Genomic DNA, 12,500 nt, shown 5'->3' on the forward strand with positions numbered 1-12,500 from the left:
TTATTGTTGTTTCATCCTTCACTCTTCTAGTCTCGTTGTTCTCTCCCTTGACAGATTGATATTATGATCGTGAATCAATGATATGTCAAACGAACTGCTTTGATCACAATGAACTGTTAAATGAACTGCTTTCATCACAATGAAATGTCAAACGAACTGCTTTGATCACAATGAACTGTTAAATGAACTGCTTTCATCACAATGAAATGTTAAACGAACTGCTTTGATCGTGAAACAATGAAACGTCAACGAACTACTTTGATCGTGAAACAATGAAGTGTTAAACGAACTACTTTGATCACAATGAAATGCCAAACGAACTGCTTTGATCGTGAAACAATGATATGTCAAACGAACTGCTTTGAACGTGAAACAATGAAAAAGAAGCTCCGGGCCTGTCCTTATACCGATCATTTGACATGTGCACTCAGCAGCAATGACAGAAGAAATGTGCTAACGTAAATCAGCTTTTTATTCAAGTCTGACATCACCTTTGGATCCTGAATATGCTACTACACAGAATAAACAGACAACATAGAACAAAACATATAATTGCCTCATTTGGGGGTATGTGACTCATAGTTCAAGAATAATGAGGCTGGGAGAGCAAAGGGTTAATAAACAATGAAGATTTGGATCATTATATGTGTGTACTGGTACCCCTCGCCCCTCGCCACCCTCCCCTATTGCTCCAACTCATTACAACCTGTCCTCCACTGCAGACGTTTTTGATTTTTGTTGTTGTATAGTAGGAATCATACATGAATCATGAAGGCTTTGGCATCTTCTTTAATCAACGAAAAAATCTCAAAACATAGAGAAAATGTTTGAAATTCTTACCTTAACGACAACATCCTTGCTTGACGCACAACGTTTTTTTTTGTCAGTTCCTGAAAATCAGTGTAGCCAAGTGCTCAGCTGGCTTCAAAAATTGTTTCACACACAAGCCCTATAGCAGACGCTTTTTTCGCAACTAACCTAACATGACCCGTGCAGAATGCGTGACGCCATTCCCAGTTTGAATGCAAAGCCCATTCTAAACCTATTCTCTAAACAGCTATTAAATCAAATCTAGGTATTGTTTACTGCAGATTATATCCGTTGTGCTTACACACACACTTGAATCAGTTAGAAGCATACTTGATTTCAGTTTAATTGTTCCTCAGTGTACGGATTTCAACTGATGCTAAGCTTACATCATTTTGTCTTCCGTCACACGTAATGCTACCTTACAATTCTGTATGTGACTGCTGTTGGAAATTAAAACCACACCATGATAGTGTTTGGATGAGAACAGATTAGGCATTTAGAAGATACAAAGCCGATTTTCATTGTCACTTAATGACAACCACTCCACACCTAGTGTTGCTGTACGTCATTGGGTGAGCTGAAATCTGTGCTTCTAACGCACCGTATTTAATTAAATATCTCTTTTGTTGGATTAGTAAACTGCAAGTATTATATACTGGCAGAATTGTCACAATTCCATTTTTAAATCTATACCATTTTGTTTGCCTACATTAAACTGATTCAACGAAGTCTGTAATTTTCAGCGACAAGCTCGCTAAAACTGACCCTTTTCAGGTGACTTAAATTAAGATAATAAATTCATCTTATTTAATCAACACTTCATATCATACTCATTAGAAAGTAGGTGTTGAGCTGTTTCTTTTGCGAACAATCCAGCGTAAATTGGTTCAGGAATCGTTTAGAAATCTATCACTGAACACCTTGTGACAAACACAATTCTTATCAGATTTAGTCTGATTGGGGACCTTTTGTTTCACAGGCCATGCGAGTGTCATTGCAGTTTGTTTAACTTGCATAAATAGATGGAGTGGGTGATCACTGGTCACTTTCATCTGAGCTCGTTTGCAGCAATAGCCAGCTAGCTAGTCTAGTCCCTTTTAAAGCTGTCATCAGTTAAGTCTAGTCCCTTTTAAAGCTGTCTTCAGTTAAGTCTAGTCCCTTTTAAAGCTGTCATCAGTTAAGTCTAGTCCCTTTTAAAGCTGTCATCAGTTAAGTCTAGTCCCTTTTATAGCTGTCTTCAGTTAAGTCTAGTCCCTTTTATAGCTGTCTTCAGTTAAGTCTAGTCCCTTTTATAGCTGTCTTCAGTTAAGTCTAGTAGTAGAACCTTTTCTCCGATTCAACCAACAGGCAACACGGCTGTTTTTGTTGTTGTTGTTGTTGTTGTTGTTCTAGGATAGACGATGTATCATCAAATATCGTTTGAACTAATGCCGTCAGTAGGGAAATCGCGTTTCTAAAATAGATAAATGAATAAATAAATAAATAATTAAAAAGGAAAAAAAAAAGAGAAGAAAACAGGGAAAAAAAAGAAGAAAAAAAACCCATCCCCAAAACAAAACACACACACACACACACACACACACACACACACACACACACACACACAAAGAAAAAAAAAGAAAAAGAAAAACAACCAACCAAACATCCAACCAACCAAACAAAACAAAACAACAACAACAAAAAAACAAAAAGTAAACAACAACCCCCCCCCAAAAAAAAAAGCAAAAAAAACAAAAAACAAAAAAACACACCCAAAAAAACAACAACACACTGATGAACCAACTTAGTGAATGTGACTCACTGACAGAAAAGAAGTATTCCGCATTGCCAAAAACGCGCATCTATCTTATTAACAGTCGGCGTGAATCCAAATTCATCTCTGAGTAGTAAATTTGCCAAGACGCTTGTGTGTGTGTGTGTGTGTGTGTGTGTGTGTGTGTGTCGATTTGAGGTTGAGGAGACGCTTGAAATGCCTTCTCAAAGTTACAAGCAAGTGTTGCAACTCTCGTGTGTGTGTGTGTGTGTGTGTGTGTGTGTGTGTGTGTATGTGTGCGTGTGTGTGTAATGAACACTTCCTGTACGTTGCAGCTGGTGCCGTCTCTGGACGAGATGACTATCGCAGGACATCTCCATCGACAAGGGGGCACAATCATCATGATGTAGGTGGTGTTGCCCAGTTACCGCCCCTTGCAAACAACCCTGTTAGCAAGGGCGATAACTCGCGGTTATAATGCTGCTGCTGCTGCTGCTGCTACATGGTGATAATGATAATGACGACGATGATGATGATAATGACGATGAAGTTGTTGCTGTTGTTGCTGCTGCTTAATTAAGATGCTGATGATGCTGATGACGATAATGATAATGATATTCATGACACTGGTAATATCGATAATGATGATGATAATAATGATGTTGCTGCTGCTGCTGAATGTGATAATGATGGTGATAATAAAAGTAATAATGATGATGATGATGATGATGATAATAATGATGATGATGATGATGATGATGATGATAATGATAATGATAATAATGATAACAACAACAACAATGAAAAAAAAATGACGATACTACTACCAACACCAACACCACCGCCACCACCACTACTACTACTACTACTACTACTACTACTACTAACAATAATAATTTCTTATACAATACGCCAAACCACATCTTTATTCATCCATTTGGAAACTGGAACTGTGCATCCATACAGACTCGTCACTGACTCGCCGGACCCCACACAATGATTATCTCAACCCACTGGCAAATCCGACACACTCTCAACGTGACAAAGGTTGGACAAAAGATATATATGTCACCGTGGCTCACCTTACACAATAATATATATATATATATATATATATATATATATATATATATATATATACAAGAAGAAATAGAGCAAGGTGTAAACCTAAACGCACACGCATACATGCAGACTGTAGTACCTGGCCGCTGGACTCACAGCAGGTAGACTCTGGGTCTAGACAGTGGTACACCTTTTCATGGAAGTGATGGAAAGCAGGAGACTTCAGTTTCAGTTTCAGTTTCATTTTCACTTTGCCAAGGAGACGTCACTGCGTTCAGTCGAATCCAGATAGGCACGCAGGAGACTTCAGTTTCAGTTTCACTTTCATTTTCACTTTGCCAAGGAGACGTCACTGCGTTCGGTCGAATCCATATACGCACGCTACACCACATCTGCAAAGCAGATGCCTGACCAGCAGCATAACCCAACATGCTTAGTCTGGCCTTGAGTGCATGTAGATATATAAATACAGTATACTGACTGGGATCTGTGTGCATAATTATCAGAGGTGGATTTCCTTTACAGAATTTTTGCCAGAGAAAAATACTTTTGTCGCCATGGGTTCTTTTTCAGTGCGCAAAGTGCGTGCCGCACACGGGACCTCTGCGTTTATTATCGTCTCATCCCACTGGCTAGAGACGCTCATTTTGAATTTTCCACTCAAGCCGGGGAGAAAGGTTCTAGCGAGAGTGGGATTCGAACCCAGACCCTCTTGAACACTATAGTGGCAGTTAAGCGTCTTTGAACCACTTTGTCATCTTGAGTGCACGCGTGTATATTTTGTGTACCTATCTGGGCCGTATTCAAGAGAACATCGTGTCTGGGGTTAAATGTGTACCTGCGGGTAATCTGCCTGAGGCAAGGCAAACTTCCCGAGGGTAAGCAATAGCCAGTATTCATGAACGCAAGAGTCTACCCGCGTGTCTTCAAACCTGAAGGCAATGTACCCTTACTACATGCCAAGGCTGACTGCCCACGAAGCAGAGGTAAATATGGCAGATCCTATTGCAGCATTTTTCTTTTTTTCTTTTTTTTTTTTAAAGGGAAAACAGGCGCGCTTTACGGATAGCACGTGTTTTCCGAACTCTCTCCACAATGTTCCGAGCTGTGGTGCATGAGAAGTGAAACTGAGAGCATGCGCAGACGGGAGTCATCGGGATTTAAAAAAAGAAAAAAAAGATAATGGATTAGCTGTCTGAGCAAACTGCGTGTATCTTGAATACGAAGGTAAGTTATCCTTCAAGGTAAACTATCCCCAGGGGTCCCAACCATGTCAAAGATAACTTGCCTGAAGGCAAAATGAATTTGGTCTTGAAAACGGCCCCAGAGTAGATTTTTCTTGGACAGAATTTTGCCAAAGGACAACACTTATGTCGCCATGGGGTTTTTTTTTTTTGTGTGTGTGTGTTTTTTTTATTTCCCTGTGCGCCAAGTGCGTGCTGTACACGGGACCTCAAGTTTATTATCGTCTCATCCAATGACTAGAAGCTAAGTTTGAAGTTGTCAAGTTAAACTTGAGAAGAAGGGCGAGGGGAGGGATGGGAACTGATGTAAGTGAGCTGTATACGATCTGCAGAATGGGGGCATGGAAGGGGTACTATATGAAACGATGTAAAAAAAAGAAAAGAAAAAAAAAAGATGTTATTTGTGCGTTGTGTGTGATGACATAGTTTGTCACACACACACACACACACACACACACACCTGCACGCACGCACGCACGCACGCACGCACAGACTCACACACAAAGAAACAAACACACACCCATTCCCGCACATGCACACGCACACACATGCACGCACTCATGGACGCACACACAAACAACAAGAACAAACAGACATATACACGCACACACACACACACACACACACACACACACACACACACACACACACACACACACACACAAACACTTAGTTTTCAGTGTGAATACGTTTATTGTCACTCATGATAAAATATATTAGCAGGAAGGAGTTGGTAATAATAAAGACACTCAGTTCGTGTACATTACAAATTAAAAGAAAGACATTCAGAAAATACGTTTAAAATATAAAAATAGATAGGTGTTGAATACAATTATTACAGTTTGGTTTTTATCAGAAAACATACCTTTAAAAAGAAGTAAAAACAAACAAAAATCCGACAGAAAATACGTTTAAAATATAAAAATAGATAGGTGTTGAATACAATTATTACAGTTTGGTTTTTATCAGAAAACATACCTTTAAAAAGAAGTAAAAACAAACAAAAATCCGACAGAAAATACGTTTAAAATATAAAAATAGATAGGTGTTGAATACAATTATTACAGTTTGGTTTTTATCAGAAAACATACCTTTAAAAAGAAGTAAAAACAAACAAAAATCCGACCAGACAAACAAACAGACAAATGAACAAACGAATGAATGGAAAATTGACGGATACAAAATAAATAAATGAATGAATAAATAAATAAACAAATAAGCGAATAAAAGATATATATATATATATATATATATATATATATATATATATATATATATATATATATATATATATAAGGAAACGGAATTGTCTTTGAGAATACAGATGCGCTGTCTGGATACATTTTGTTTTGTTTTGTTTTGTTTTTCTTCACGAAGATTGGTACCAATTTCTGTCAGACCTGTAACGTTCATAATGTTGGTGAGAAAGAGAGACAGACAGAGAGTCAGACAGACAGACAGACAGAGACAGAGGGAGAGAACGAAGAGAGAGACAGACAACAGACAGAGAGAGAGAGAGAGAGAGAGAGAGAGAGAGAGAGAGACAGACAGACAGACAGACAGACAGACAGACAGACAGAGACAAAAGAGAGAAAGAGAGAGAGACAGACAGACAGACAGGACAAGAGAGAGAGAGGGAGAGAAAGAGAGACAGAGAGACAGAGAGACAGACAGACAGAGCAAGAGAGAGAGAGAGGGAGAGAGAGAGGGAGAGAGAGAGAGACAAAGAAAGGGAGACGGTTAGAGAGAGGGAGAGAGGGAGAGGGAGAGAGAGAGAGAGAGAAAGAGAGAGAGAGAGGGAGAGAGAGAGAGAAACAGACATAAAGACAAAGAGAAAGACAGACAGACAGACACAGACAAGAGACAATTGATAGAGAACTGTTTACTCCTCTTTTTTTTTTTTTTTTCTTTTTTTTGTGGTCAAATACATCGAAACACATTCCGGGAAACAAATACATACATACAGAAAAAGCTTAGGATATGACGGGAATGCAGACAAAATACCAAATTGAAAAAAGAAAAAAAAAAAAAAAAAAAAAAAAAATCGAAAACGTGTAAACAAAGCGGCCAAAAAGCACACAAATACAAAAAAAAAAAAAAAGAAAAAAAAAAAAAAGCGTCAGCAATTAGCTTGATATTAGCAGTGAGCAAATAGTACACATATATAGCAGGCATGAGCAAGCAGCGACAATGAAAACCGGTAAAAAACAAAAAACAAACAAACAAACAAAAAAAACCCACAAAAAACCCCCAATAAAAATCCGAAGCATTTTGAAATGCTTTAAATCATCACAGTCACGAAAAAAATCTTTAAAATAAAGAGTAAAACTATTTAAAACATAGAGCTGAAGCATCATCCTTGATATAAAAAGTGAATCATTTAAAACATAAGAGGTCGAACATCAGAAAATAAAATGCCCATATTACAGAAATATAATTATGACAAAGGTACTTATCAAAGGCTGGAAAATATTTTAAAGAAAATGTTGTCTTTATCAAGGAAAAGAAAGTTTCTTTGGACTAATATCTTCGTGTCATCATTTCTTCTTTTTTTCAGATTCTTCCAAACTGGTGTCGAATGCTTGGTCTTTCTGTCTACATAATATTTGTTGGGTTGTATAAAAAAAATTTAGTTTCTTTTTGTTTTTTATATATTTGACATGATGATGATGGAGTCTCCCGTCGGTCCGACGGATGAGTAGGCAGGCAGGCAGGCTTATCTGTCGGTGTGTGTCCTCATATGGGAGAAGAGGTCGATTCTGGATGCGCAGCACTTCCTAAAGGTGTTGCAAGGGAAAACGTCTCCAGAAGTTAAACCCTGCTTCCTTCGCTCACGCTTCTCCTTAATGGCCAGCGTTCTCTTGTTTTCAAACGTCTTTATGCCACTAGAGCACAGCATCCTCCAGCGACAGCGGTCAAGGGCATCAGTTTCCCAGGAAGCGATGTCTATGTCACAGGCTTTGAGGTTTGTCTTCAAGGTGTCCTTGAAGCGCTTGCAGGGTCTTCCAAGTTCACGGTGGCCTTCCTTCAGCTGGCCATACAAAAGCATCTTCGGGATCCTGCTGTCTGTCATGCGGACAACGTGTCCTGTCCAGCGTAGCTGGCACTGGATCAGCAAGCTCTCGATGCTGGGCAGGCCGCTCCTCTCTAGGACCTGGAGGTTGGAGACTCTGTCTTGCCACTTCATGCCGAGGATCATATTTGACATAACATCAGCTAAATATGCATAGGACCACCACCACCACCAACAACAAGAGGCAGAAAAACAACAAAAACCCGAGCTTGAACCAGCGCTTGAGTGATGTTCGTTCAGTTGATCTTTGCTTCTTAACGGCGCCTGGTGGGTAAAGGGTGGAGATTTTCCCGATCTCCCAGGTCAATATTTGTGCAGACCTGCTTGTGCCCTGAACCCCTTTTGTGTGTATACGACAAGCAGAAGATCAAATACGCACGTTAATTAAAGATCCTGTAATCCGTGTCAGCATTCGGTGGGTTATGGAAACGAAAACATACCCAGCATGCACCCCCCTCCCCGAAAACGGAGTATGGCTGCCTACATGGCGGGGGTAAAAACGGTCATACACGTAAAAGCCCACTTGTGTACATACGAGTGAACGTGGGAGTTGCAGCCCACGAACGAAGAAGAAGATCTTTGCTTCCAGCACTGCCGACAACATTGTGTCATTTCAGGGCAAACAAACACCACCACCACCACTATCCCACCACCACCACCACCACCACAACAACAACAACAACAACAACAACAACAACAACAACAACACACACACACACACACACAACACACACACAAACGGAAAAGAAGAACGGAACAATCCGTCAACTTTTCACCACAGGATGAGAACCAAAAATATAACCTGAACATAATGCAGTCGCTCTTAAAGAAAAGAAAAGAAAAAACAAAAACAAAAACGAAGCACCCCCCCCCCCCCCACACCCCAAAGAAAAAAGAAGAAAAAGAAGAAGATTGATTGACTGGTTGAATCTTTAATAGGTAAAGAATTAGGCACAGTAAAAGCCTTTTTTTTAATTTTTTTTTTTACAATTCTGCCCATTTAACGACTCAAAACATAAAAATAAAGAATGCGTTAACGACACAACACATAAAAATAAAGAAATAAAATGAAATAATAAGAACGACGAATAAGAATAGTAAACAGAAAAAGACGAAGAAGAAGAAAAAAAAAAAAAAAAAAAGAAGAAGAAAAAACACAACTAAGCAAAGCAAAATAATACAACTAGCAGCAACAACAGAACAAAAAAACAACAACAACCAAACAACTAGTTAATCAAGGATCTGCGGCAACTCCAAATAACATCGATAACAACAGAGAGCTTTCTCTCTGTAGTGACTGTCCCTTGACCTAGAAAAAAAAAAAAAGAAAAAAAGAAAAAAAGGAAAGAAAAAAGAGACACAAACAGCGTAGTTTCTGGGTGTAAAGAAGAAGAAGAAAGAAGAAGAAGAAAGAAGAAGAAGAAGACAGAAGAAACCTGAACCTTTCCAAATCAAATCGTCAGCAGCCCCTGTGTCTTTGTTATTTGTGTTACCTCCCTTTGCTTATCAAGTAGGTTGAGAGAGAGTTTCAGTTTGAGTTTCAGTTGCTCAAGGAGGCGTCACTGCGTTCGGACAAACCATATACGCTACACCACGGCCCGTTAAAATAACCAGTGGTGGTTTTAACACCTGGTAGACTTTTACTCTGACTGACTGAGTGGTTTTAACATCCAGTTTTCAGATACACATTTGTATCAACACCCTTTTGAATCCTGCCTGCTAGCCTGCCAGCCACTCGAGGTGGGTCCACTGGGCATTACATAACCCAATGGTCATCATAGCGTGGTTTTTACCCGGTGCTCTACACATTTTGGGCCCTCTCTGTGATTCACTAATAATTCAATAATTAAACAACAACGCGAGAACAAATTATCAGTCAATTACACAGAAATATCACTTTGTCCTCACAAAGAGAGAGAGAGAGAGAGAGAGAGAGAGAGAGAGAGAGAAGACCCTTGTCTGCGGTAATGAATGGGAGGAGTGTGTGTGTGTGTGTGTGTGTGTGTGTGTGTGTGTGTACGCGCGCGCACCCAAAACACACGAAAGGCCATACTAAAGGGACAATAAACAACTAACACTCTTGCAGGAAGAAGAAGAAGAAGGAGGAGGAGGAGGAGGAGGAGGAGAAGAAGAAGAGGAAGAAGAAGAAGAAGAAGAAGAAGAAGTAGAAGAAGAAGAAGAAGAAGAAGAAGAAGAAGGAGGAGGAGGAGGAGGAGGAGGAGGAGGAGAAGAAGAAGAAGAAGAAGAAGAAGAAGAAGAAGAAGAAGAAGAAGAAGAAGAAGAAGAAAGACCTATACATATATGAGTACTTCGAAAAAGCATTATAAAATATTCACCATACCCATGTGTTGGCTTTATACATTGTTGTTATGATTATAAATACGCATACATAACGGTTGATATGACGAATAAAATTGACACACACACACACACACACATAGACACGTACAGGTGACAGGAATATGAATATATATATACACACAACGAACAAATCGTTCTCAAAATATGTCAAAGAGACAATTCAGTTAAAGCTAGCAATGATGAACATTTTCCCAGTAAGCTTACAATCGGACAGGTAAAAAAAAAACAACAACAACAACCAACAAACAATAACTGTAGAATAGGAGTCATGAAACTTCCTCATTAACATATCAGACACTTCCGGTGTTTGATAACAGATCATCACATGACTTCCTGCGCAAAAGTCTTGCCTGCATTTCTCTCTTCTGTATGCAAAATGATGGAAGAAGCATTCGCTTGAAAGTTAATTGTTCCGTTTTGAAACAAAAGTTACGGTGCTTGGTAAAAAATTAAACACTCCCAATGTCATATGCATGAGGCTTTTTCAAACTTGCACAGGCAAAAAAATAAAAATAAACCAATCAAATAAAAGAGAATCTGCTTTGAAATGACAGTTATGGCGCTTGTTAGAATTAATTTAAATTCAACACTCCTATTGTCATATGTACAAGGTCTTTAAATTTTCAGAAGCAAAAGATAAAATGTATCAAACTGATAAACGATAAGTGATTAATCGAACAGACCTGAAAGCCAGAAGATCGAATGAAAGAACAATCAATGGTGAAAGCAAAACGAGACAGCATTAATCAACTTCATTAGACTACATAAGAAGCTTGAGTTAGCCTTCTCCCTGGAACGTTTTTCAAACTTTATTAGTCCAGTATCTTAAAATACAAACAGTTGATTAATGATAATACGTTGTGATCGTATTTTTTTTCAAACCTATTTATTCCAGCAACTTGAAATACAGCTCAATTCATGAGTATACTGCGGGCAGTGTGTGTGTGTGTGTGTGTGTGTGTGTGTGTGTGTGTGTGTGTGTGTGTGTGTGTGTGTGTGTGTGTGTGTGTGTGTGTGTGTGTGTGTGTGATGTCTTCAATCCGTCTGTCCATTTTACCCATACGCCAACAGAATAAACGCTTGATTGCTTGACCACACACTCTAACACACACACTCTCTCTCTCTCTGCCTATCTTTGTCTGTCTGTCTTTCTGTCTCTATCTCTGTCTCTCTATCTTTCTATCGCTCTGTCTGTCTGTTTGTCTGTCTCTGTGTCTCTGATCCTCTGTCTCTCCCCCACCCTTCTCTCTCTCTCTCTCTCTCTCTCTCTCTCCTTCCCCTCCTCTCTCTCTCTCTATCTATCTATCTATCTGCATATCCATGTATCTTTCTACATCGCTATCTAACCAGACATATCTGTACACATCTATCAAACCCATAGCCTGCCTGCTGTTCGATTGTTTCTGTTTCTCTCTCTGCATCGCAATCTTCATCCCACCCCCCCACCCCTCACACCCCCATCTCTCTCTTTCTCTTTCTCTCTCTCTTCTCTCTCTCTCCCTCTCCACATTATATAGCACACAGCTCTCCTTCTGATACTCTGGAATTGTTGATGGACTGCGCTCGCTGCTGAAGCGGAACAACACAAACAGCCATACTGACTCAAACAAATTCAGTTCAAATCACGTTGTTTATAACCCGAGCCGAGCATAAGTATATTAGGTAAAAAAAAGAAAAAAAGACAAAACTTACCCTCCCGCCCCCCCCCCCCTCTCCCTTTCCGAAAAAAGAGAAAAAAAAGAAAGAAAAAGACCCCCCCCACCCCCTCCACCCCCCTCCTCCCCGAAAAAAAACCGACAACAAAAAAAAAAACAAACCCGAAACAACAATAACAACAACAAAACCAACAAGAATTAAAAAAAAAAGCGAAACATACATCGGATAAATGCAGGTTGTTTTTTTTCCACTCACATTTTACATGAAACGTTTCAAAACTTTGTCCAAAAATTAACTTAAATCTAGAATTTTTTTAAATTTTTTAATTGGTGTTCAATATATGCAATATATTTCAATACCAACAAACAAAAAAATTGCATGCATGCACGATGCAAATGAAACACACAAATACATAAACATATTATAATTAATTGATGCATAATTGCAAGTGAATAACGCTAGACAGATGTAAACTGAAAATAAGTGTACAGCAGAACACAGACTGAAATAACACATGCAAGGCAGTTGAATATAATACAAA

General features: G+C 39.1%; 1 protein-coding gene and 1 long non-coding RNA gene across 2 annotated transcripts in view; one reads left to right on the plus strand and one right to left on the minus strand.

The window, feature by feature from the left end:
- Nucleotides 1–958, minus strand: part of LOC143276391 (uncharacterized) — a 16,644-nt gene extending 15,686 nt beyond the window's left edge. Inside the window, exon 1 of the mRNA XM_076580879.1 lies at nt 841–958. Within this exon, the coding sequence (XP_076436994.1) occupies nt 841–854 (14 nt within the window). The 5' untranslated portion in view covers nt 855–958. The remainder of the gene's footprint in view (nt 1–840) is intronic.
- LOC143276458 (uncharacterized) overlaps nt 1–12,500 on the plus strand; it is a 471,243-nt gene that overhangs the window by 251,541 nt on the left and 207,202 nt on the right. The gene's annotated exons all lie outside the window — the stretch shown is intronic.

This window comes from Babylonia areolata, chromosome 32 (genome assembly GCF_041734735.1).
Source record: "Babylonia areolata isolate BAREFJ2019XMU chromosome 32, ASM4173473v1, whole genome shotgun sequence".
In the NCBI taxonomy this organism is placed as follows: Eukaryota; Metazoa; Mollusca; class Gastropoda; order Neogastropoda; family Buccinidae; genus Babylonia; species Babylonia areolata.